Here is a 27,423-nt window from a genome sequence, read left to right as displayed (position 1 = left end):
AGAAAATTGGTGCTCCTCACAATTTTTTTCCCTGCACTCCTGTGGTTTTAAAGGTCTGATTTAAAATTTTGCTTGCCTGTTTAAAAGCATAATGAAGTCTATAATTATCTATTTTCTTCTAGGCATTTCTCAAGTGTTGATCTTCATTATTACTTTCCTTAGAAATACAGGAGAAAATCCTTCTTCTGTCTTCAAAAAATACCTTCTTCTTTCCTCAAATAAGCATGAGCTATAATACTCATTTCTGCAGAAAAAAAATCATATGCTAGGAAAATAATTCAATAAGTAAAACAATTAATCACTACCACAATCTTCCCAGTATTTTTTCCAGCTGCTAATTACTATATTGCTGAACATACTTTAATTTGTTTCTGGAAAAAGTCCTGCAGGCTCCACTATTTGCAGTCAGCAGCAATCCTGTCCTTCAAATGTTCATCTCAACACAAGTGGAAATGTGATTTCTGGTCTCTTATCTCCTTACTTTCTGGTCAGGTTAATGAAATCCTCTGGTCAAATCAAAAACAAAGCTGTCAAACATAAGTTGTCTTAAGAAAAAAAATATATATTTTCTTCTTTAAGAGAAAATATAAAATAGCCTAAAAAAATAAATATTCCTATAATTTGATGTTATGCTGTACATAAAGGGACCTGTATTTGTAATTTTGAGAAAACAATAATGTAAAACGAACCTTACATGAAAGTTCTGCTTAGGTTAAATATCTGTAATCCAATGAGATCAAAAAGAAATCAACAGTTTGTATTTTGGAAAGAAAGAATTCATGAGGATTTATGTAACACTCATATTTCAACAACTTCATCATAATTGTCCCAGCATTAAATTTTAGCTGTTTTTCCTGCAAAGTGTGGAAAGTACTTCTTAGTTAAATAGCAGATTTTTTTTCTTTGTTTAATAACAAATAAATTAGGAGGAAGCTTTTGTTTTCCATCGGCTTGACAATTATGTCACTGTTTTGCTGGAAATAAGAGCAGTTGGCATTTTCTTCATGCCAATATATGCGTGTGTGAGTTGATTGCCTCTGAACTATGAGCAATAACAAGCTAATTCTTGTACCAGAAACCAATTAATGATTGCTCTGCAGCCAGGTTATTCCCAGAGGTGGGAGCCCCATCACAGAGCCATGTGGCAGCTGCAGCTTCTGCACAATGGAAAATAATCTCTGAGTGACTGCTTAGCCCCTTTAAGGAGAAGAGACTTGTCCTCTTGGAAATAAACCACCTCATTTTATTAAAAAGAACCCTCTTCTAGCCAAAGGGGGAAAAAATCAAAATAGAGAGTGCAATGAAAAGATTGTAAATTGATTATTTGGTTTGAGGGATTTGAGAGGTAAGACAACTTAGCATCCTCATGCAAATCACTTTTTTGGCAGCTTTCTCTGTCTGTTAGAGACTCAAAAACTTTCTGTGAATTTGGATTTACAAGATCAGCACAAAACTGAATATTCCTAGAAGCACAAAACCCATTGAGGTACTGGAGAAAAGCACTGCAAACACCCAAATGTGCAACCATCATCTCCTACCTCTTCAGCAATGTCATTCAGTTACATAAACATGCCATGCACACTGGATTTCACATCCCCAGTGCCACTTGAAGCAAGCCATAACATTTCCCAGCCAAATATATACACGACTCCAATATGCATATACATACAACTCCAGTACACAGCTAATGAGATGCAATTATTCACAGCTGATAAGACTCTTGTTCTAAAGCCCTCTACATGAAAGCAAGAAAAATTTGAGTTGCAGAGAGACTTTTCCCTTTCATCAGTACTGTCAATTAGAATTCCAACATTATGTAAGAAACAGGAGAAATCAGCTCTGATCTGGCTAAAGGTTAATAAATGCAGCAGTTCAGGGAACTGGAGCAGAAGAATACTAATGGCTCCTGCACCTGGAACACAGCTTCCCTCTTCATCCTAATTAACTTCTCCCCCATCAGAGCATTTGTGCCCGATGCATTTATGAAATAATGCAGGTCTTTGCCTTCAATAAGTCAAGTATAAGTCAAATAGGGGAAAAAGGGTGTTAGAAAAGAGTGACCCTATTATCATTAGTTATTTGGCATAAAATAATATTGACAGCTCTTCTGCTTTGCTATCCCCATTAGCAAAACCCAATCATGAGTATTTTCCTCTGGATTAACTTATAAATATATTTGCTAATTTTCCTGTGTTTGTATTTTCATGGTTTTTTTAAGTATTCTAACTTCTTGTTGTGCACCAACAGGTAATGAAAGATCTGCAGCAATGCTGTGTTTCTTGTGAAACTATATTTTCAAAACATGCAAAAAAGCTAAACTCAATCAAAATTCTACAGGGAGATTTCCTGGCACTGCAGTGGTCAGGAATACGCACTGTACATTAAATGTCTGATGGGAAAGGTGAGGGAGAGACCCAAGGAGTGATGAGCTGCTCATCTCTCACCGTGCCCTCAGCCCGTGCAACAAATTACACGCAAGACATGCAGAGGATGAAACACAGCTCCTTTTACCTGTCAGAGTGTCCTCCCTGGGATCAGCAGTGCCACGGGGCTGACTGTGACACTTAATCAACCACCTGCTTTTTGTCAGGTTAGTGGCATCAGAGAGAGGCAAAACAAACTCATCAGAGATGTTCAGACATTTCTCTCGTGAAATCTGCCACATCGTTTCCTCATTCTTATTTTGGGTCTTTAGCTCTACAAATATTGACTCTCCAGAGCAAATCCAGCCAAAAGAGCTGACCACCAGCTCTGGGAGACACAGTCTCCATCAGCAGCTGCATATTTAATGATTCTAGTGATTTTTGGAATATATGCAGAGGTAGAAATTCTACTGGTATAACCAAAAGTGTTTAAGGTTAGAAACAGTAGATGAGATGTCAGAGGGAAAGTCAGTGGTAAGAGTCTGTAAACTGCTTTTCTGCCAGCATTGTCAAAGTGTGTGAGATGGTGCCCTTCAAACCTTGAAACTCTGGGGGCAGGAGCCCTCACTCCCTGCCCTCCCTGCCCGCTGGGGCTGCCCCACACCACGCCAAGGTGGGGCTGGGGCTGAGCCATCACCTTCCAGCCTCTCAAGCCTCCTCTAAAATGCCTGCACTGGGGGTAGGACTCTTCTTTTCTTGGTCTACTTTGCTTTTGCAGGACAGGGAATCCATTCATGCAGCAGTGGGAGGAGGATTTTTATTTTTTTTTTAAATAAGATAAAAGAGAGCACTGACTGCTGCCAGAAGGAAATCATGCAGAGCAGGCCTGCAGCAGCAGCTGGTGCAGCTGCCAGCATCCCCTGGCTGCTCTCGGACAAAAGTCCTTCTCCTGAGGACTGAGGAGCTGCCTCCTCCTGTGAAGGTGCTCCTGCCAGCACAGGAAGCTGATTCCAGGGGCAGAGGTACACAAAAAACAGAATTCAGCACATCTCAGGCATATTTACTCTCACTAAGGCTATGGCAGGAGGTCTGAAAGTGGGGCAGTAAACACGATCCTGGCTAAGAAAAATACAGACCTTCACCCAGTTCATAGATATTGGTGTGGATCTCCTGAGCAAACAAATATTTACCTCTCTAGTAATTGTTTATATACATCTGCAACATGGAAAAACAGCTGTGGGTAGGGGCTCTCAGGAACAACTTCTGCCTGTTGTGAGGACATACTAAATGTTTTTGCCCTGCAAATGTTTGTGTTAAACCTCTGGAGAGGCTTATGTTGTTAACATGTGAGCTATAAAGCTTTAACTCTAAATACCTGGTGTTTCTGGGACATTTGGCCAAAGTTTTGCAAGCCTGTGGCCAGTGCTGTGTAGAACCAAACTTTACCAGTGGCTGAGGTCAGAGCCCAGACCAATGACACACCATCTGGAGCAGGCAGAGGTGTTTCAAACATGCACTAAAAATATTTCCCTTTATTCTTGATTGAAAAAAAAACCAAACACCTCCTGCCTATATTTACCTGATGATGTCAGCTCATGACCTGGCCCATCCAGCAGCTGTCTCTGTACCTGAGGTCCTCAGTTGTTATTCCTTTGTACCTACTTCCAGGCATGTGGTGAGACAAAATCACACACAAAAGTTTACTCCTTGCCGTGAAATTAGTCACTGCTGTCCTCGGCACAGATTCTTCCCTGCAACATAATGTTTAATACAAAGGAAAGATTAATTAAATTTTGTGGAACTGTGGCTCAGGTATCTCACTAGGGACTTGTTTGCTACTTTTTATTTAAACTTGCATTAGTTTTCGTTAAGCTACATTACAGGTTCTAGCCACTTTCCCTTTCTTGCACTCAGCATATCAACTTAGATGCTTCAAGGATTGCAAACAATGAAAGGTAATTAGCCCAAAAATACTCAATCCCTCCAGGAGTAACTTTTTCCATGGCATACCTCCTGCCAAAGGAAACCAGAAGCCCTGTGAGCTCTGAGGAGGAGGGCCAGGCTGTGAAATTCCTCTTGGAGGCACATATTCAGTCTCCAGAGTCAGTACAACATGCATCCCTCTGAGTGAGAAATCCCACCTCTCCCATGGTGGGAAGTGGTGAAGATTACACATACCACGACTTGCATGTTTGAGAAGCTCTGCAGACACTTTTTCATGCAGCTGGATGCAGCCAGGAGCTGTTGGGCTCCCAGTGTCTTTTCAGGCTGAGAAAACCTGGGCACCTGGTGCTCAAGGCTGTGCCTCCCCCATGGCCACCTGAGGTGACACCCATCACCTTGGCCAAAAACCTCCCTTGCCTGACCCACTGCTTGGGCTGCTCTGGCACATACCCCTGTACTGCTGACCAGTGACCTCAGCAACTCTGACTGACTGGGATAAGAAATATCCGAGGAAAAGTAAAAAATACTTCCCTTTTACCCTGAGTAGGGCCCATCTGGTTCATGCCAGAGTGCTTCTGTACATGGGCAGGTCAAACAGAAAATCTCTTCAGTCAAAACACAGTGGAAGTACAACTGTTCAGCCATGAGCATGACAGAGCCACTATGTTGCTCTTACAAAATTGATTGAATGTCTTGGAGCCCTTCAGGCTTTTACTGCAGTTTGAGGCCTTGATGGCAGATGCGTTTTCCATCCAACAGCCCAGAGGACAGGCCACGGCCCCTTGCCCAAGCAAGCAAAAAGGGCAAGGAAAGGTCTGATTAAAAGAAATACATAGTTTTATTTAGTTTTGTTTCCCTGTGAAGCCCTTTACCATTGTACCCAGTTCTCTGGCAGGCTGCACAAGGGTTTGTGCCACAAGAGCAGGAGCTGAACTTCCCTGGATCAGGAAGGAGCCTCTCATCCTGCTGCTGCTCTTTGGGGTCACCCAACCCCCAGCTCCAAGAACACACTGTCTACCCTACTTTCTCCACTGTCTGTGAATTCTGCCCTCCCAGTTTCACCCATCTTCTGTTTTGGGCACAATTACCTACTACAGGAGTGAGTATGTGCCTCCTTCCCTTTTGGGACAGTTCATCCACCTCTTTCCATGCACCCAGGGCAGCCTCCCCAGGCAGGGCCCAGGAGTTCCTACCACGCCCAACTGGACCACTCCAAAGTGTGCCTTGAGTCCCAGCACTGTCTGAAAGGTTTTAGCTGGGAAGGCCTGGCCAGGGGACAAGTGTTGGAAAGAAGGATCATAGATGAATGCTTGGGTTTGGCAGGAGCTTCTATCAACCTGCATTTTGGTGGGTGGGTTTATGTTATCTAACATAACTGAGCAGATGGCTTTCAGGAAGAGAAATCCATCAAATCTACCTGGTGATATGTGGGGAGCACAGATGAATGAGAGGGATAAATATTATTTATAAAAGCAAAACAAGGAGTATGTAACACCAGAGAACAACAGAGGAATGCATTTCCAGAAAAGGGTGTTAATGCAGAGATGTTATGAAAAATGATTAAGAGCTGGTAGAAAAGACAGGTTGCACAAAATTGATGTTATCAGGTTCAATTTAATTTTAATCCTTCAAGATACTGAATCAGAGTTATTATAACAGACACTCAATAGTCTCAGTAGTTTTTCCTGCCTGAATGTTTATTATCAAGCTTTTCAGATTAAGGCAAGCATAGTGAGCAGCTGATGTTAAAGTACAAGGTTATAAGGACATTTGTTATAGGTTATAAAAACTGCATTTGCCAAGCTTCAAGTTGCCACATTGCAAGGGAAAGAAATTAGAGAGTGGAAATCCATTTGGAGCTGCACTTTATTCCAAAAGAAGCCATGTGGGAAAATACAATGATTTTAAAATGTCTAGTACAGGGTACACTCAACAGATAAGACATCTACACTGGGGAAAGGCTGGCACAGGAGTGAGAGGAGTCGGCAGCATCCTCAGTACCTGCCTGTGCAATACACACACTTTGCTCCTTCTGACACTGCACACACCAGCTGAGCAGAAATCTGACAAGAACTTTCAAACCCAGCACTTACTACTTACACTGGCACAGTCTGAACTGAAAGTTCTTGTTCCCTGCACAACCTGTCCTTTTTTTGTTATTTTTTTTTTACAAGACCTGAATTTAGTGTTAGAAGAAAGAATGTAGTTCATTGTTCACAGCTCAACTGATGTATTTCTGCACCAGCACCTGCGTAGACAGTTTCTCTCACAGGTATGAAAGGACACAACATCAAGGATGGCTGAAAAGAAACCAATTCTTCTGACACTCAACTGCAACTAGGACAACCTGCTGCCACCAGGACAGTCAGGAGAGGGCTGTGTCCCCTTCACAGGGCTGAAATTCAGTGTCAGGTCATCTGTGCACAAACCCCAAGGGGGTCCTGCACTCCCACCCGCCACTTTCCACCAGGTCTGCATTTCATTAGTTCTTGTTGGAGGATTATTACTACAGAAAAAAGTATTTGAAAATGGGTGCAAACGTAGAGGGCTATGACATACCTGAAGACAGCTCTGTCAGAGTCCAGCACATATACACAGCTCCTAAAACATTTATCTGCTGTCTCTGTCTGTCAGGATACACCACAGTACTTATTTCCTGGAAGAGAGAACATATCATAGGAGAAATGGTACTGGAAACATTAAAAAAAAAATTAAAAGGAAAAAAAAAAGATTGAAAGAAAAAAGAAGTATAATTAATTATAAACCTTGTTCCTTAAAAAAGCCCAAAAGACCACACTCAATTTTATTAAGGGTTAACGTTCTTACTGACTATGAAATTTGATACATATCTTTTTCTTCCCCTCTGTACCTCTGAGGATATCAGGGTGCCATATGTTGAACAACTTATTCAGACTCACTGTGTTTTACTTGAAATTCTCCTTCACAGAACAGGAAATGCTGAAGAGAAGCTCCAAAATTAGTTAGGCTACACTATACCAGCTTCATTAATGTAATAAAGCTTCAAAGTAGAGAATTTATTCCATCTGTAGCAATTAAAATGTAAATAAATACAAGAAGTAAAATAAATCAACCAAATATTTGGGGGCATTATAGCACTTTTGGGAAGTGTAACACTTACACCAGCACGTCAGGGAATGGAGAACTGGCTCGCTCACACTCAGGAGATCCACTTGAATCAGAGGGCACCACTGTTGAATTCAATGGCACATAGCAAGACAGCACTGCACCTCCCAGTGCTCAGGCCCTAAATCAAAACTGCTGTCCTGAATATTGTGCTGCATCACTTATTCAAAATATAAAAATTTTATTCAGCAGTTGGAAGCATTTATCAACATAAGAAGGGATTTCTTCTGCTCGTTGTATGGGCTGAGTACTATTTTCCTTATTTATTGGGGAAATTTGAGTGGGGCACTGCTACATTTGGTGCAGCTGCCATGTGGCTGTTCCATCCCCAACACTGTCACTCTCTCACTCTGCCTTTTTCTGCACTGGCAGACAAGGCTCAATTGCAAGTACAGCTTCTTACTCACAGGTTCAGATCTCCTGAAGCAGAGTTTCTGCTGGGCATTTTTTTTTCCTTTGAAACAGCCATTTGATATTTTATTTTCTGCCAGTGGATGGACATTTGTGCCAATATACTGAGTTACCCAGTGACACTGTCCCTCCTGTCCCTCCCTCTCACCTGCCAGTTTAACAAAGGGCTCTGTGGACAGATGTGGTGAGGTGTGGGCACAGACTGTGCAGGGAAGGCAATTAAAAGACATCACAATATTAAAATAGGACTGTCACCATCTTATATCCACAACCAGATCTTCAGTTTGATTGGTGGACCATTAAAATGCAGGCTCTTAATGAAGATGCAACTCTAGTGCAAAGATCATTTTTGGAATATGAATCAACTCTTCTGATTAAATCTCCAAAACCATTATTACATGACTTCTCTTTTATAACCTATCTCATTTAAAAAATATTTTGACCACTCTTATAATAGGTCAAATTCTTTCATTAAGTCCTCTTTTTCTGACATTTTTCTCATGTTGGAGTTCTTGTGGAGAAACAAAGCTGCTCTCTCCAGAAGGCTTTTCATTTGTGCCCCTTGTAAGGAGGACAGAACAATAACATTTAGGACAGCTGCTCTGTGCTGTACAACCAACCAGCCAGCAAAAACAGTGAAAAATGAAGCCAAAAAAGGAAACACTTTCATATTCATGACTCCCTGAGGGTACTTCAGTGAGTTCACAGGGGTCATACGAACAGCAAATGTCACAAGTGTGTCCACTGAAAATATCATGTGGAAAAGTCTTTAAAAACATGATCTAACAACATAACTTATATAAGGTTAAAAGAAAAATAAGTTTCTGTGTAAGCTCAGGACAAAGCATCTCACAAGGATAAAAAAACCCAGCATTTTCCTTGAGTTGACATTAATTTCATGTCTACAGCTTTAAAAGCAGTCCTTTGTATGCTCATACTGCAAATATGTCTCCACAGTATGGAGAGGAACATGGTGTCAGTCCTGTCAAGTATTTATAGTTTGCCTTGCAGGTAATTGTGGAGTAAGACTATTTTGGAGGCTTACCTTCATTGTTATACTTCATCCTAAAATGTTGGTGGCTCAGTGACACTCTCTGCTTGTTTACATCTCCCCATACTTAGGCTTCTGCTGACAAAGGGACAGATGTGGTGAGGTTATGACAATACACTGGGGGTTAGGAGAAAAATTAGTAATTTAGTATTAGTAACTATTTTCTTGCTGCAAAGCCAGTGATAAAGTGCCAAGACTTTAGTACCTGCTCCATATGAGATACTGGCAAGAGACACTAACTCCAGCAAAGGCCTTTCTTACAAACTGAAGAGGCTCACAAGATCCCATGGCATGGTAATGCCAGACCAGCATTAGAAACCACCCTGAGATTCCCAGTCCAGCAATCTGCTTTGGTCCCTACCAAGAATGAAGCAGGACTTTCACAGAATCCTATTCCAAGGAGGCCCAAGATTTTCCACCTTCCCCAGGACATGGCAATCACACAGCACAGGCTGCCCTCGGTGCTACCAGGGGCTCTTTGGCACACACTGGCAGGGTTTCTCTTGCCTTAATGACCACTGAGTCATCCATTGCCCTAAAAATCAATCATACTATTGCTGCTAAAATCAGCAAGTAAGGGTCTGTGACCAGAGCATTGCAGTCACGCTAGGAAGGGGCTGTTTGTTTAAACCATGCACACTCATGCACAGGTGTGTGCACACAAACAACAGAAACAACAGCAGCCCTGCCTTGGTAACAGCCCCGTGCCCCCTCTGCTCAAGCCCTGCAGTGCCTGCTGAAGACTAAGAATCCAGAACCAATTTTCCCTGGGCTACAGCAGCACAATGAAGCCAGTGGGAACAGTTTGCAATTAGAAGGATGGTAATTGGCTTTGTGCACATCAGCACAGCTGCTCGTGCACGGGCTGCCGAGCCACAGCCACTGCTGGCACGGGCTGAGAGGCTGCAGTTCACTGCAGTTCATTTGTACTTAATTCCTCTTGGGCTGCCTATGTGTAAATAACTACCTCTCAACTTTCCATCTAAAATCACAGGCTTTTGTTGTTCCAGCACTGATGCTTTACAGTTATAGAAATATAAAATTATTATGGTTGGAAAAATCCTCCAAGATCATTGAGTCCAGCTGTTAAACCAATGTGAAGCTGTAGCCCACAGACAGCAAGAGGGTACCAAAATCATGCTGCAGATAACCTCACATCTTACTTTCCCCCCAGCCTCAGGAAGAAGAAAGGTTTCCAGAGAAAGACACAGAACCAGCTGGGGAATACACAGATGTGAGCAACGAGCTGGCAGCTCTGGTTCTTATACACTCAAATGTACCCACCCACTGCTCTGAGAAATATGTAAAATACCATGATTAAACAGGGCTATTTTCACCATTGCCTCAAGTTCTCTCTATAAAACTGGTTCTGCTACCTGCATGCAGCTCTCCATATAAATAAATTTGTGATTTATTTAGATTGCAGTGTGAAAGAATTGAAGACACATGCCATTTTCTCAAGGTATCAATATTTAATAACTTTCTTGATCACCTAAACTGTGGGTTTCTCATCTCTGACTTCAAAGCATTTCATGGTCTAACCCAGTACATCACCTTACATAATCGACCTTTTTTAAATGTTAAACATTATTTCAGAAAGTCGTCAGCACACAGGATGCAATTCCACAACATGCAGGCATCCAGGCCACTGACGTATGTAAATCTGTCCAGCATCCCTTACAACACACAACTCCTACCCTAGCCCTGGTCTGTAAATGTCCTGGCATTTCTTTGCTATTCCAAGCTCAACAAATTTGAAGGATGTCTGAAATGGCCTGTAGGACTCAAATATTTAGGGAAAAATAGTATGTTAGTGTTTAGAAATGTCATAAAAATAAACACATGCAAGAAGAAATAATTCAACCTATCTAAAAAGTTTTAAGTGCAAAACCAACATCTGAAAAAGAAGGTTATAGATGCCATTATGCTCTGAATACTGAAATCATCTCATTGCAGAGTGGGAGTTGAGAAATAAACAAAATGTTAGTTTTTATAAAGACAGGAATAGAAAAGGACATGGAGATTACAATGCTTGTAACACACAGAAATGTGCTGACCATGCAGGTCTGGCTCAAGGTGCAGCTCGCACTTCCACAATCTAACAGGGACAGAAATAAAGAAAACTGCTAGAAGTAGATGGAAGGAAAGGGAAATAAGAAGGAAGGTGATAAGATCACAGCTGTTTAGTTCAGAGAAGCACAAATATAATTAAGGTCACATTGGCTGCTCCCATTTGCTTAGATAATAGTGCATTCATGGAAAAGAACAGCAGTGGGTTTAAAGGCAAGGAAAAGAGGACCTGAATATCATTTCAGCATTTCAACTTAAAGTAAAAATCTAAAGGGACTAACAATTTGAGATTTTATGTTTCATTAAAAAGAAATTATTTTCTTGGTTGGTTAAGAGCTACTGCTAGAAGTTCTTACTGGCAAGAAGCATATTCAGAGATTTGCACGATTTTTTTGCAGGATACTTAGAGCTGTCTAATCCTACTTGAAAGTTTCCCCCATAGGAAAAACCTTCAGCATCATCCCCACCCCTATCTTTTAACATAAGCTATTCACACACATTTACGTATAAAATAAAAAGGGTAACAGGAATTAACATGCTCTGCAGCTTTCCAAGCCCATATTGGGAAACACTCACTGTGGCCAAATCAATGCAACAGCAGTTTTGTTCTTAGAGGAAAATCAGCTATTCTTGTCATCCTCACTCCTACTGCTTTTATCTTCTCCAAGGTATACAAATGGTTCTTCTTTTATAACTGCAGAAAAGGGACTTAAAGGCATTTCAGCTACCTGGAGAATTATGCAATTTGCCACATTTCTCTTGCTGGGAAAGAGGAGGGTAAAATCAGCCTTGTGCTATTGTGATAACACTGAGGAAGCTTTTTCTTAAGTTGGCAAAACTCTTAACTGATAAAATTACACTATCTCAGGAACTGGGAGTAAAACCCAGCCAAGGTCTGTGCTTTCCCTTGAGCACAGAGAAATGCCTGTTATGGTTCCTACTCAATTTGCTTTTCCCCTTGCAGGATGGAAGGAGGCAGCTACTCACATCCAAGCCTCTGAAATGCCAAACAGCTTCAGTCCCCAAAGTAATTAGTGAAACTGCACAATTCCATAACGAGAGGGCCTGAGACTTTCAAACCTGGTTAATATTGTATTTTGTGTCTCTGGAGTTCTGTGTTCAGATTTTTTGCTTTTTGTATCTTTCATAGCTCTTTACAGACAGTGTAAATGTTATGCAGTTTTGGGCTATGAAAGGGTTCAATGATCTCATGAGGTGGGTCACATCTGACTAGCAGGCTGAGGTTTACTCTAAAAACACCATGTGCTTTTGCAGTGCCAGTAGTTTTTTAAGGATTATTGCTATTAAATTACACCTCAGTGCATTAAATCATTACTGCCATAGTTTAGGAACAATCATTGTTTACATTATAAACACACATTATTTTTAAAAATATTTAAGCATGTTGATTTGAATAGAATGCAGTCAATACCTGCAGTGAGCATCCTGTGTAAGCTAATTAGTGGAAAACAAATAGTCAGTAAATTACACATACACACAACCCCATCCTCCTGCCCACCTGGAAACTTCTTTGGGAACATCTAGAGAGAAAACACAGAAATCAGTGCAGGGACCCTTATTCAGCTTGTGGAACTTCCCTTCTCCAGTGGAAAATGGGACCAGAGTGCTGCACATGGGGAAGTCCCTGCTGAAGTGGGAGAAGCAAAGCATGACAGGAAGCCATAGGATAGGATAGATCAATAATGCAATTTGTGGAAACCATGGCTTGGTTTTTGTACTACAACAAATCTGCAAGGGAAGGCTGATGCTGTTTGTAAACTGCTGGAAGAAGCAGAGAAACAAGCAGCTAGAACGATCACTGGGAAAACTCACCACAACAAGGAGGTTGAATTACGTTTCTGTATATAGACATGAGCAGACTTCAGCAGTTGGCCTTATAACAGCTGGTTTTGAGTCCAAATTACAGGGAAAAACTTGTGCTGGTACGGGGTGCATTGCTCAGTTTGCCGGGAATGCTGCTGGCAGTGCCATGCACAATATGTCGTACTTAAAAAGCTTCCATTTCCCAGTCACCACTTAAACTTCTTTTTTTTTTTAGCAAGCAAAGTCTTAGAAGACTGGTAGTTGCCATAGACACATCAGCAAAGACTCAGAAGAACGATCTGGGGGAATGTGACTGTCTTTGAACCAGATCCCAAAGGGAATCAAAGCTGAGGCTGAGCTGACTCAGAGACACACAGAGAGAATCAGCTCTGCTGGCAGGTGGGGCTGGGAGGAGCAGCCCTGATGCCAGCACCAGCCTGGATACAAACACCATTATCACACAAAAACAAAGATTCAAGCTCAGATAGTGATTCAGTAACTGGGGCACATCTCCTGTTGTTTAATGAAATGGAGATGTTTAGATACAAATGGGGCAGGGTCCCTTTGAAAGAATCTTCTAGCAGAAGACCATAAGCCCAGCAGGTTTTTCCTTATTAAGAATCTCATTAAAGACAGAAGTCCAAGTTTACATCTCTCATATTATCTGTGCAGTTGTGTTCATCTTGGGAACAAATATATTGTTCTGCTGTGAGATATCCATGAGCCACCTTTCACCCCCAGCACTATATTCACATTCAATACAAAAGTCCCTTTATCAAAAGGGTACTTTGGGTTTTTGTAACTACTTTCCTCCCATTGCCTCAAAGAACATTATTCTAATTGCCAAAGGTTTGTTTCTGCCCATTCTGTGGATTCAAGGATTTTAATTAGCTGATGAGACATCATGGAAAATGGGGTCCTACGGAACCACTTCAGAGCACAGTGTGAACCTCATTTCTTTAGCTCCCATTGCCAAGCAAATAGTCAAACCTTAGAAACAATTTTAAATGCTCCACTAAAACCTCTATTTTGATTTATAATTTGATTAACCAGAACATTAGATGAGTTTGTGGGTACCAAGAGTCATAGCAGATGTGAGACATCCCTGCTGTTTTCTCACCTCCTGCTTTGCTCTCTTCCATCCTCACCTGGCTGAGCCCCACAGCTCCAGCTCTCCTCAGGGGTGGCATCATTCCTGGCAGGACACCTCCTCCTCAGGCTGGGTGCTGCCTCCACAAGGGCCCAAAGAGCTCTTGCCTTTCTGGAGCCATCACCTCCTCTTGCAGGCCCACATACATACAGCAGCTCTCAGAATTTGGGAGGATGGTGCCCCAGGTGAGGGACTGCCCTTCACTGAGCTCCTCCTGCCCCCTCTGCTGAGGGAGCACCTCTCAAAGCATCGTTCTCACAACAAAGGAATTTTCCATAAGTTAATTGTCTCGATCCTCTTTGTGAATTAAATTAAATTGGGATCACCAAGCACATACTGTCAGCTTTAGCTTCAGGCATCTCCACCTTTAGATAATTTCTAACAGCAAAGGATGTCTCAAAACATGTGGCTGTTAACACCCTTCAAATCACATTAATAGCCAAGGAAAACACAAATGTAAATCTTCTTCATAGGTGATGCCTCATCTTGCCTCATTTAACAAGGAAGACAGACAAGAAAGATAACATTGTTCCTTTTCATATTAATTGGCAGAAATTATCTTTATTAGAAAAATGAATTTTTCATATATTTACAATTTTTACATCATGTTATACTTGGCACATGTGTTCTTCCAAATAGTTATATACATTTCAGTACACACAGACATTCAAGTCCCCCATTCCCTTAATGTTTTTCTACATATTTAACAAAAAAAAAAAAAGAACACAATACAATTTGTCAGACAACCATAATAATTATATATTTCTCTATCATAAAAAGTTTGAAGCAAACTTTTTTCTTTTTTTCAAAGATATGTTGCAAAATATTTATACAGTATTAGCACTCAGTCATGCACTGGGTTAGAAGATGGTCAGGGTGAAGTGCAGTGAGACAGGATGTGAACACAGGAGAGGGGAGTGTGACTCCCAGCTCCCCCAAGCTGCTCTGGGGCAGCTCCAGCCTCCCCCAGATCTCTGAGGAAGGGGCAGAGGCTGCAGAGGGAGCTGGGTGTTCACGTGTCTGCACCACACAGCAGCTGAAACTGTGTGTGTCCAAATTCATTTCACTTTGCTAAACCTAGCTAAAAAAACAGGCAGTAATTGGAATGTCAAAACTAGATTTTAAATCTTCTCCTTTCCCCCAAACCCTTTGTTTTGAAGAATCCATTAGACTGTAAATTTTATAATGAAATTCTGGATTCTCTAAAAAAATAATTATTTTATGGTTGCTTCCACTTCACTAATATTCTTTTATTTCTACCCTAACATCCTGATTTGTTCCCCAGGTGTTAAGAGCTCTTCAGATCTCTACTATTCTTTGCCAGTAATTGAAATTTGTGACTTACACTTTGGTTTGAAGTATGACACTTTTGAGAGTGTTACAGTAAATTGTACTAGTAAATAACAGAAGTGACAGGATTTTTAGTTTACTGTGTATGGAATTGAATGGTTCCAAGATTTCTGGTAGAATTTTTTTTTTGGCATGCAAATTTCTCCCACTGCAATGTAGGTTAGCGCTTCTTATAGCTGATACAAACTATTACACCTGCAGTTCTTTTCCCCCATCAAAAAAAGAATATTCTTCCAACTGCACTAGTAACTAATTTTCTTTCTTAAAAAAATCCTAAGTTAATATTTTGAATTCTCTTTTTCTCAGTTGTATTTCATTTTTCATAGTTCAACTGCAAAAAACTTCCAATCAAACTCAAACAACAATACATTACTTGAAACTGTTAATAAATTATTGTAGAATCTTTGTCACAACTCTGGATTTCTGTCTTGCCCCTCATTCTCCCCAAAAAACTTTATACATATACACATTTATATATAGCATATATATATACACATGTATATGTACAAAAACTGATCAAGACAACACATTAAATTGACATTATTCAAGTAAACAGGCAAAAAAATGTTTTTCAAAGTGTAATTTGAGATTTTTAAATATTTCTAGTGGGTGTTGTTTAGCAGCACAGAAATATTAGTGTTTCATCTAAGCCCACAAATATCCTTAAACAGGATGAAAGGAAGCACAAAATGCCCTTAAGGTTTAGTGTGAATTTGAATATGATGAATTAAAATAAACATTATTAACTCACAGTTAATAATGCACAGGTGAAGTGCTTGTGAGACCCTGACATGTATGGATGCAAATTTTGTATAATATGAAGTAATGGGTTAAGAATCAGGTAGGAGTTTGCCTAACACATTAATGAATTCTGTTTGTGCCTCCTGGTTTTAGCAGGGAAGGCACGAGATCCACTGTGCATGTGGGAGTGAGTGAAGACAGAGAGAGCAGGCTCTTCTTCATTGGTGCAAAATGGACGTTCTGAAATGAGCAAGACTATTCCCAAATATTATACCTGATATCAAGTATAAAGTGCTAACAGCTCTTACTGGAATTGCACTGCTTTCCTTCCTAGCTGCACATAATTATGTGCACATAATTGCACATGATGCAATTTCCAAACTTTTGCAACATGAGGTTTTAAAACATGGGGATTTTTTAAAATCTGAGCACGAACTGTACTCAGGATCTGCCCTCCCATCACTCCCTCAAACACCCCTGTTTAAGTCAAAAGTTGTTTTGTCCACATTTGGAATCCAAACCTAGACAAAGTAATAATAAGCTAAGCAAAAATTTTCTTGAAATTAAGTTCTGCTCCAAAAATCCCCCTGCAGTAGACAAAATCTGACCCTACAGAATTTATTGTTTCTTGGTTAAGGTGGAAAATTGATAATTATACAACTTTGTCTTTCAAAAACAGCTCAATAATTACTTCCAACAAATGATTCCAAGGTATTTGTTTAAGCTTTAGTTAGAGCAGTATAAATTTAGAAAAGAAGCCAAATATCACACTCATTCCTCAGTGGAAATCTCCACATCACCAGTACTAGCAAGCACAAAAGCCTGTGCATGGAGAGAAATGATTGTGCCTTACCCACCACTGCCAAATCCTGCCTGGCATGGAAAACCTGTTTGGAGCCTGCCCAGGCTGCATGGGAGAACACACTGGTGCACACACCAGCTCCTCTTCCCTGGGGATTTTGTTCCAGAGGATCCTTCCTCAGCAGCCTTAAGCAACAGATGACCAGATGTGGATCACATGAGCTGACACAGAGTTTAAGGTCAGTCTGAGTTTAAGGTCAGTCTGAGTTTAAGGTCAGTCACCAGGCCAACAAAGCTTCTCTGGCCAAGACTTTTCAACCAGCATGAAAAGCCATCCTTCTCCTATGGCTTGGTTATTACAGCAAGCATCATTTCCAGCTCTTTTGGACAGCAACTCTGAAGGTTTCCATGTGTCCTAGCACAGAGCAATCCTGACCCAAACCAGTCCTTCAGCCCCTTCTGTACCTGGTATCAAACACTACAATAAAAGCTGCTAGAGGATTTCTAGATGTGGGAGTTTTGGAAAGGAGAAAACCACTTAAAATAAAGCACTGCTGAAATGTGTCCCACAGCTTTGGGAGATTACTCACTCATGACTGGGTTGGAAGATGTATGCACGCACGCCTGTGTATACTGTATATATATTTAGGTTAACAAGTTTCAACTATTAATAAAAAGCATCTTATGGTATTTGGTAATTAAAATATCAGGCTTGTGTCATTCAAAATAGTGCAACCTACATAGCAATATACAGGAAAATTACACACATTGTTCCTATTACCATTAATATGCTCGTGCACATCAAGATAACAGGATACCCTTTTCCATAGGATTAACCATTTGCATATTTAATTGTATTCTTTGGCCCATTTTCCTGTGAAACCTCATATGAAAACGTAAATACTTTGGCTTTAAAAGAAAAAGGAAATTCCCGCTTTTTCAGTTACTTTCAGAAACTTAAGTAGAATTCAAATTACTTTAGTTAAAAATTATCATCTCCTCCAGAAACTGCAGACCTCTGCCACAGAACACCCCCCTCCAACTAGTGTGGCTAACTGTGAACCTCCAACTTCTTTTTATTTTCACTTTTGAAGATCATTTACACTTGAATTGTTGCACAGCACATCCTCCAAAAGTGTTCTGGACTCCTCTAATCTTGTCCCAGCTGGGAACAAGGAAAGCCTCCGTCCCCAGGAGCGCAGAAAGGCAGAGCAGCCTCCTCAGAGCCTTCAACTGCATCACTAAGAGTCCAAGTTCAGGGTTTGCAGTGTGAGACAGAAGCCAAAATACATTCCCAAAAAAGTTTTTGCCATTAAATACCATTATTCAACAGGCTCAGGAAAAAAAATTATCAGACAAAAGAATGCTGTAGTAATGAAGTAACACAAATCTCTTCAAAGCGGTTATTCTTGTGTACTGCAATGCACAAAACAAATTTAAAAATGTAATCTCATAATGCATTTGCTGAGAAAAACATATCATTTCTTCTAATAGTACCAGAAGTGCAAAACAAGACATTCTCCATTAAAATTTCATGTCACTGTAAATATTACCATTTTCCCACATTAAAGCTTAGTACCATTTCTGAGAAGTGAGGAAACTTTCATCAATTCCCAAAAGCAAAGTATCATCTCACTTGGAACTTTACAGTGCACTGAATAAGTATCACAATATTTATTGGTATGTATTTTCACAGTTTTCTAACGTGCACAGAAATATAGTTTTTGAAATATATTAGTGAAAACAAATACTAATACAAAAGGGAAAGGACAAAACATCTAGTAGTATAACTGCTTATCACCACTACTTTTTAAGAGTTGGAGAGTCGAACCCATCTCTCTTTTAAATATGTAATACTATATTTAGTGTGGTTATCTATTAATAAAGGTATTGCATGACAATGTTACAGCATGGCTATATTCTCTACTAATTTAGCCTTGTTTCCAATACAGGTAAAGAATTAAGCAAAAGGATTAAAAATTGTCATTTATGCGCAAAACAACAAAAACTTGGTAAATAGTGAGGTAACATTTTCACTTATATTATTTCTGGTTCTTAAATTATATAGATATGACAAAATCATCACAAAATCAGCAGTGGATTCTTACAGCTGTTAGAATGGCAGAAATTTTTTTTTTTAAAAGAACAGTTTCAACCATGGCAGATACATTCTGCAGTATGGAACAAAAAAGCTGATGATCCCACGAGGAAAACCAAGTGCATTTCACTGCATTGCAGGGTGATGCACACCTGTATTCCTGGCTTCCAAAGCCACAGGACTTTGGAAGAGCGCATATTTTTAGAGAGCATACTCTGTACACAGGTTGAGAGAAGCAGGGGGGAAAAAAAAGTTAAAGCTTGAGTGAGGGAAATAAATGAAGAGCTTATTTACAGAGAGTGCAGGAACCCTCCCCAGCAGAGCAGGGAGAAGCAGGGCAGGATTGCAGCTCCCCTTGAGAGCACAAGCAGCCACCTCCCCTCTGACAGACACCGCTGCGACACGGGAATGGGGCGAGCATGGGAGCAGCTCCACAAGGACACTCCACAAGGAACTCGACAGGAGCTTCACACCAAGTACACCATGGGCACATCAGACAGACTCTGCATGACCAGAAACATGGAAAAGACAGCACGGTCATGAGGCCACTCCCATTTAACCACAGCTTCACAGGTGACTCCAGCCAGAGCACATCGAGCCTTTCTTCCATCACACCACGTTCCTGTCTGTGCTTACACCCACATCACAAAGAAATACACAGCTGTGATTAAACTGAGCTCCCTCAAATGCTGACATGTTGCCAATACATTTAAATAAGACAGTACAGGTGGGTTTGGGCAGGGAAATGGCTCATATTGTCAGTCACACTTTGGAAGGCCTTTATGTTCTTTCAGAAGTTCCTTCAGTACTGCTAAGTTTGGAAGGCTCAGCTCTCAATAGAAAGGAAGTTTAGATTAACAAAACCAAAAAATCATTGCTGAGAAAATAATTTAAGTCTATCCCTGGAAAACTGTTTTTATGTTGCAAACCAGACTGTCCTACACAGGAAAGGTATCTACTTTAAAAGCACTTTTGAGCTACGGTAGGACCAGAGCTGGGAAAGTTAGCAAGGGAATGTATGACACTCATCTTGAAAGAAGCACACGATGTGATGATTAACACTTGATACAATCTAGCCAAGCCACAGGATAGTTACTCTTTTATAATAAGTAGGAGAGGATTTTTTCATAAAAGTTCTGTTTTCACTAGGTTTTATATATCAAATATCTCAAATGCAGTGTAAAACAAACAAAAAAAAAAACAAAAACAAAAAAAAATTCACCTCTTGAATTCTTCCTAAATCCAGGCAGATTCTCAGACCCTTAGATTTGTGACACAATTTCTGTTCAATGTTGATAAACCCAACAAGGGAGGGAACAGTACCAAAATCTTCCTCATCTCTAAAGTGCATATGCTACACTGCAGAAATATGAAAGTAGCAACTTATTACACAAGGATTAGATTCTGACACTTTTCTCCCCTGCTGAGTAGTCACATGGTACAAAGCAAATGATTACCCCAACTATGCAGGGGGTGTTGCAAACCCCGCAGAAAACCCTATTTGCATGAACCTCCAAGGCTGAACCTGCTGCTCACTGGCAGATTTTTGAGGCGGGGGAGAAAGAGACCATTGCTGCTCTAAGCCCACCTAACTGAGCTATCTGAGTTAGGAGCCTATACTTTCTAAAAAGTCAACAGAGAGAGGTAATATATTCCTGGACACATCCCTCACATCACTGCTCCAGAGCCTTCAGTCCTCTGAACCTCAATCCACAGGGAGCTCACTTTCTCTTGCTTTCTCTCTCTCTCTCCCCCCACTGGTAACAGGAAGAGCTTAGCCTTCCAGCACAGAAACCCAAAGCTACTCACACAGCTCTAGCCTCTGCTTCCTTTAAAACTGTATAAAAAGATTTGCTTTCATCAGGAAAAAAAAACAAAATAACACACCTGATTTCTCTTGTGAGCCTTATTTCACCTCTTAAGTGTTCCTGAAAGACCATAAAGAGACATGTATTTATGAGATGCTGCCAAAACACGGTGAGCTGGCGGTGATTTCATTTCTGTTTGTCCACAGCACACTTTCTCCTAACCAAGCTTCTTAGATAGTAGAGTAATGAGTTCTGAGCAAAAGCTGCAAAAACATTAAATTAAATTTTCCAGAAATGCAAAATCTCTTAATTTTCCTTAATTTTATCTTATATATTAAAATATCTTATTTCCATGCTTTTAAATTAGTGGGTGGCTACACTGTTCTAAGAAACACAAGCAGAACACAAAATCTATTTGAGAGAAAAAAGGAAAATTTACTGTGGTGAAAAGGGAAAGACAAAAACATGAAGAAATTCTACAATATCTTTAAAAGAGGAAAAAAAGCAAGAGGCAGGTATGTCTACATAGCTGTTTTTACCTCCATGTACCTACTGCATTCCTCAGCAATTCAATATCCTGCCTCCACAAAAGGTGTCGTCCAGGAGCAGTGTAACACTACAGGACATGCTACCAAGAATGGCCCATATCATTTACAGCCTGATTCAGTTCCAGCTGGAGTCACAGGAAATCGTGGTGATAGGAATGACCAACAAACTGCTAGAGCTGTAATCAGGAAAATGTAACAAGTCACCAGCACCATCCAGAAAGGTACAGAAAGGATGGCCACTTATGCAGGAAGATTCTTTTCTCCTCTTCAAGTATAGCAGCAGCTAGAGTGAGAGAGAGGGAAATACAGAAAGTCTTGATCTCGGTTTAATTGAAAGTCAGTGCAAATATATCAACAAAGCTCAGGCAAAATTCAGAATTCCACGCGCTCTAGGCTGAGCCTCACAAGCTGTGGCTTGTGGCTCTGTTGAAGATTTTTTTCTTCAACTTCTCAGCTGCTTCTTCTTTACACGAGCACATCTGCAAGCACACCTGCTACTGCCCACAGCCCTGCCTCAGCTCTCCTTCCCCCTTTATTGACTCGGATTTATGCCAAGATCAAAACAACAAAAGCATGCAGACTCTTACTTCCCCTACTTTCAGTATCTGGTGGGGTTTTTTCCCTCTTTAAGGCAGCATCTTATATTTCCATGTGAACAACTGCTGTGCAACATTATCAAGTCTTCCCTCAGTCTCGTTATTTTGGTTTAGGGCAGGTGGTTGTATTGCATATTGCAGATAATAATAATAAATCTCTACAGTCACCAGAAATCTGCTCAAATCAGAAAAAGCAAACACTGCAATACATTTTGTTGTAGCTAATTTGCTTGTACATTTCACAGAAAGATAAATCCACCTGGGTTGAGGATGTTTACAACTGAATCTCAAGAGAGAAAATGTAAATGGGAATTTTTCTTTCCCACAGCTTCCCATACAGTACTCATATAAATACTGAATAATGTGTGCCTGGTTAGATAGAGATGATGATACAAAAGACTTGGAGGGATCAACAAATACTTGAGAGCTTAATGATGATGTGAAAGACAAGAGCCACCACCGAGTTTTATGATTTACTGGGTAAAATGCTCAGAAACTTCCATGGCAGGATTTGGCATGACATCAGCAAATATCATATCTGCTGAAACACACAGATAATTCAAAACACTTTGGATTTTAATTAATATACTATGATTTGGACTGGATATTAAAATTTGGCTGAAATATTTTTATTATAGTCATTACAACATTATGCCTTCAGTGCATTTGCCTTCCTGCAGACATAAGAGCAAAGCATACCTGTATCTTTGGGAAAAGGTTTGGGTTCATGACAAGTAGTGTTCATCCCACTGACATCCTAACCCTGCTTAGCTCACACAACTCTTCCTAAGAAATCCCTTTAAGGGCAGGTAAGGAACTTCTGTTTATAAAAATTCCCTCCAGTGAGGAATCAGAAAGCATCCCATGTGAATCAGGGCAAATAATTATGACCAAATGTTGAATAAAGAGTACCCAAAACATATTTTTACCTGAACAGCATAGAGATACCCATAGATATGCTTTCTGATCATACTTATAATAAAGTATACTGAGATTTTTGGAAGCTGGAAAGAGACTTGGAAGTCCAAATCTTGTTACATTTCATTCCTTAAAAAATATCATCCTTCACCATCATGGTGAAGGTACAAATACATTTGCAAATACCAATAACTCATTCTAGACTTTGATAGCCAAAGTCAGTTTAAATCTGTTTAATTAAAAAAAAAATTTGTAAACAAAATTCAAGAAGCTTTATTTTGACTATCCCTACACATCATTTATATTATCTCCCATTTGCAACACTGCTCTGCAGTATGCTGCTCTAAATTAAACACCTTGCATACTGCACCTCTGGCATGCAGATGCTTCAATTACAGCTGACAGGCACGATTCTGCTGAAAAGAGTTTCAGTTTAGAGAAAAGTTAGGATAATATTCACATTTTCCAATTCACAGTGGTAATGGTTTCCCTGCTCACTGTTCTTCAGTGACATGGAGGGAATAACGCTTGAATAATCTAATTTTTCTCTACACAAAAATCCTAAAGCAATTCTCAGAGTAGCAGGAAAATGGGAGAGCACCACCTCTGGAACACTTTCAGTAGTTAAATGTATTAGTAATTATATATACTTCTTTAGTTGAAATTAAATTTGCAGCTGTACACTCTTCTCCTGAAAGGCTTCCTCTCTTCCCTTTCATGCTCCCTTATGGTTAAAATCTAGTGGGTTTTTTTTATTCCAGTGAGGGTTTGGAGGGTGTGTAGCAGACATTTTATTTGTGAAATAATCTGATTGACATCTATAGAATGTAAAGTCATATAACAATGCATCCCTTTATGTGAAAACCTTTGTGTATCAGTAAGTGATAATAAAGATACTGTTTCTTAGTTATATGTGCATATATTCACTTTATACAACAGACTTGATTGGAGAGGTTAGAAAAATGGTCTGATGTTCAACAAATATGCACAATATTGTGGAAGGAAGAAGTCCTTCCAAAGGTGTTAATCCTTCTCTATGTGTGGAAATAAATGGTACCACGCTCCTCACTGACCACACTGAACTTATGGCTGTCGGTGTTTGATACTGTATTAACAGCTTTAGTACTATTAATATACAATTAATTAGTTGTCATTAATACACTATGAACAAAGAACTACAGTGGGTTGGGATTTGGTTTGGGAAGTGAAAGAATAAAAGAAATACTATACAGCCCTGAGTAATCACCAGTAAGGGGCAAATGCAAACTTACGTACACATTAGGCCTCAAGGTTACTAATAAAGTCCACAGCTCCATAGTAAGTGCCATATAGTGATATCTAAAAATATATACTCTGGATTAGGCAGCTGTGAAATTTCTGACAAGATTACTGCAAACTTTTCAATGAACTTACTTCGTAATGGTAAGTGCATGTGCAATATAAGAAAAGCATTTGTACATGAACATTAACCAATATCCATGGGGCTTCCTTTTGGTACACAGCAGTTCACATGTTTGGGGTTACTGCCTTCCCATCTACTGTCTGTCAGTCTAGAAGGAACATCCTAATTTTGTGCTAACACACTGTACTTTATTTATTAAGGTCCTGGGGTTTGGGGTTTTTTTAAAATATTATTTGGCTTTGAAAATTATTATGAAGCTAAAATATATTTTTGGAAGTCTTAGCTTTCTGTTCTCTTTTACTTTTGAATCTGTGCAAATGCATCCCTATTTCTTGTTGTCTGTGTCATACTACATGCATACCATATTGCTTATCCAGTACTAGAAAATCATTAAACATTTCTAAGGACAAAAGTACATTGAATGATACTTAGCAACATAAATTAGAATAACCAAAATAGTAAAATAATTAGGTACAAAACAGCATAGTTGCCAACATATATTGGGGCTATTTCAGTACAACTTGCCATTTATATATAAAGCACACATAAATGGCTATTTTTTATCCTTTTTAACAAGACATATTTTAAAAGGATAGATCAGAGCATACCAGTTTACCTATTCATGTACAAAAGTACATTGGGAAAGGGAGAGGTTTACATATCATTTACCAGAGCAGGATACTGTTAAAGGAAAAATTCTCCCTCTAAGATGGTGGCAACTATTCTTTCCCTATAGATAAAGTGTTCATGGAAAATTTAAACATCTGATTCAATGCTAGGCCTTTTCTTATACACACGTGTATTGCTACAGGAATTTAAAACCCTTGGAGTTGAGTACAAGCTATTCCTATTTGCAACATAAGGCAAAACATGCTCTGAAATGTACATGTCATTATGGATCCGACCATCCCTGGAAGAGTATGATGCTGTAGACTGTATGGATGACCTTAAATAATTATCATTTCTTCCTCTTGTTGGCAATGAGTGTTTATAAAGATCAGCTGGACTTCGCCTAAGAGATAAATGCTGGTCATCACGATAGGAGTGCAGGAAGGGGTTATCATCCGAGTGAACAGCGTACAGGGACTTGCTCCGCTTACTGTCCTCCAGAGCGTGAGTTAAAAGTGAGGCCTTGTTGCTCAACAGTTTGCTTGAGGGAACACTAAACATGCTTGCATATGGACTACTTTGAAGAAATTTCTCTCTTTCTTTCAAGCTTATACTACGAGAAGGTCTTCCAATATCAATTTCCCTGGACTTATCAGCGATATTATCAAAAGAGTGTTGCCTGCTAATCCTCAGTTTATTCTTTTTATGATATTGCAGAGCACTACTTTGTGACCAAGTACGCTCATATATTTCTTCAGGAAGTGATAAGTTCGTTGTATCCTGCAGCATCTGATCTTCCTCTATATCATAGAGGTTCCCCATCCGCAAGCATGCATCGCATTTATAGGGAGATCTGGTCGAGTAGTGCCCCGCATAGGTGGGCATGTTGGAGAGACAGCTCCTGCAGTGGGTGGAATTCTGCCTGTACCTATCGTTCATGTCACCTAGGGTAGTATTCTTTTCTTTGAGAGTGTAGTGCTTTCCATAAAGTTTATACTGGTCATTATTTGGAAGACTGTCTTCATTATGTGATGGAGTCCTGTTAGCGTGTTCGGCCTTCCTGTAGTTGTCGTTGTGATCTTGGTAAACATCAGGAAGCTCTACAGGTTCTGGAAGGACAATGTTTTCGATGTACTGAGGTGTGTCCAAGCGGAATCCTGGCTCCTTGTCAGCATCAATCGTGTAGATTTTATCCCGTGGAGAGCCCTGTTTGGTTTTCAGATATGTCAGTTCCACATCACTACAGTCTTTTGGGTATTTTGATGCTACTGTCCTTTTTTTAAAATTATCCTTGGTTTTGTGGTGCTTGTTGTTGTTTTCAGCTTCCATGTGGCAAGTAGCTCTGCTTGATGTCTCTGAGACATCTGAATGGACAATCTCTTCAGGAAGGTATCTTGGGCTTTTCAATGAAAGCTGCCTGTTTTCCTCTGACCCGTTTTCTCTCTGGGAACCTTGACCCTGACGTACAGAATCTTGGCGTAAAGATTCAACAGATTTCTTCCAAAGCTGCCTGGGTCTGGAGTTCACTTTTGCTTCTGTTGTTACTGCAACCTCTACTGTATTTGGATTGGATTCATTCAGTGTGAGAGGATGCTGCCCTTGGAAAACATAGTTGTTCAGATTGTCCTTGTGTCGATTGCCGGGAAGTGTCTGCAGTTCACTTATGTTGTCACCAAAAAAGTTATCCTTTGTCTGAAAGGATCTGTTATCAGAAAATATCAAGTTTCCCTTATCCATGACCATGTCCATAATCAAAGAACCCCTCTGAATAAAATCAGCTGTTCTTTTGGGGGAGTCAATTCTTGAAGGATTGATATTGGTCATGTTTTTCGCTGTTCGCAGCAGTTTTAACATGTTGGTTTGTGAATTGGTCAAAGAAAAGTCAGGAGACTTCTTCTTCTCTTCAATGTGCACTCCATGAATGCAACTGTAAATACCCTGTAATACGAGTAATATAAAACAAATTAAATCACTAGGTATAACTTTTTATGACTTCCATTTTAGTTTTAATTAGCAATAAAGAAAAATTAAACATTTCTTATCTCATTACTGGAAAGATTAAAAGTACATCTCTAACTTTTTATCATTCCCTTGCATTGAAATGGAGGAATATTTTCTGCTGTAACAGTTGGAACTACAAAGGAAATAAACCGCCAGTATTTCACAAACCAGTGGTCCTTCTTGGCCTCCCGAGCTTATACCAGAATGCAAGCTTAGAAGATACCCCAAAGGGTTCCCTAAGGGTTCACAAAATGAAACTAACCTTCAGTAATAGATACTCTCTTATTTTAAACCAGTGATTAAGTTTCCCCTCCAAACAAGCCTGTAGTGGGACTATTTTATTGGAGATTAAGGTACTCTTCACTTGTACTGAAATAAGAAGGCTTCTAGTCATCATATTTTAGCTTTTCTGATCCCTATCCCAGCATCTTTGAAGAAAACCCAGCTCTTTCTAAAGCTTCATCTGAGTTAATTTTGAGCAAAAGGCTGAAGCCCATTTTCTCACTTCAACCTCTTCGGTCACTCCTGTGAGCCCAATTGACATTTCCAACCCTGCAAACTAGCAATTCCCAGACATTTTTGCTTTGACATAAA

At 39.9% G+C, this 27,423-nt stretch overlaps 1 protein-coding gene across 4 annotated transcripts in view; it reads right to left on the bottom strand.

Annotated features, from left to right (window-relative positions):
* Positions 1-16,062: 16,062 nt before the first annotated feature.
* The window catches only part of GRIN2A (glutamate ionotropic receptor NMDA type subunit 2A), a 160,399-nt gene continuing 149,038 nt past the window's right edge, over positions 16,063-27,423 (bottom strand). For 2 of the 4 annotated variants that reach the window (XM_039732353.1, XM_039732356.1), the window contains one exon: positions 16,063-26,766. In XM_039732353.1, the coding sequence (XP_039588287.1) occupies positions 24,976-26,766 (1,791 nt within the window). In that variant the 3' untranslated portion in view covers positions 16,063-24,975. The remainder of the gene's footprint in view (positions 26,767-27,423) is intronic. The other 2 variants (XM_039732354.1, XM_039732355.1) reach the window with 2 other exon arrangements.

The sequence above is a fragment of the Passer montanus genome, unplaced genomic scaffold (genome assembly GCF_014805655.1).
Source record: "Passer montanus isolate IOZ18808 unplaced genomic scaffold, ASM1480565v1 scaffold8, whole genome shotgun sequence".
NCBI classification, from domain to species: domain Eukaryota; kingdom Metazoa; phylum Chordata; class Aves; order Passeriformes; family Passeridae; genus Passer; species Passer montanus.
This window is presented reverse-complemented; position numbering and strand designations above follow the sequence as displayed.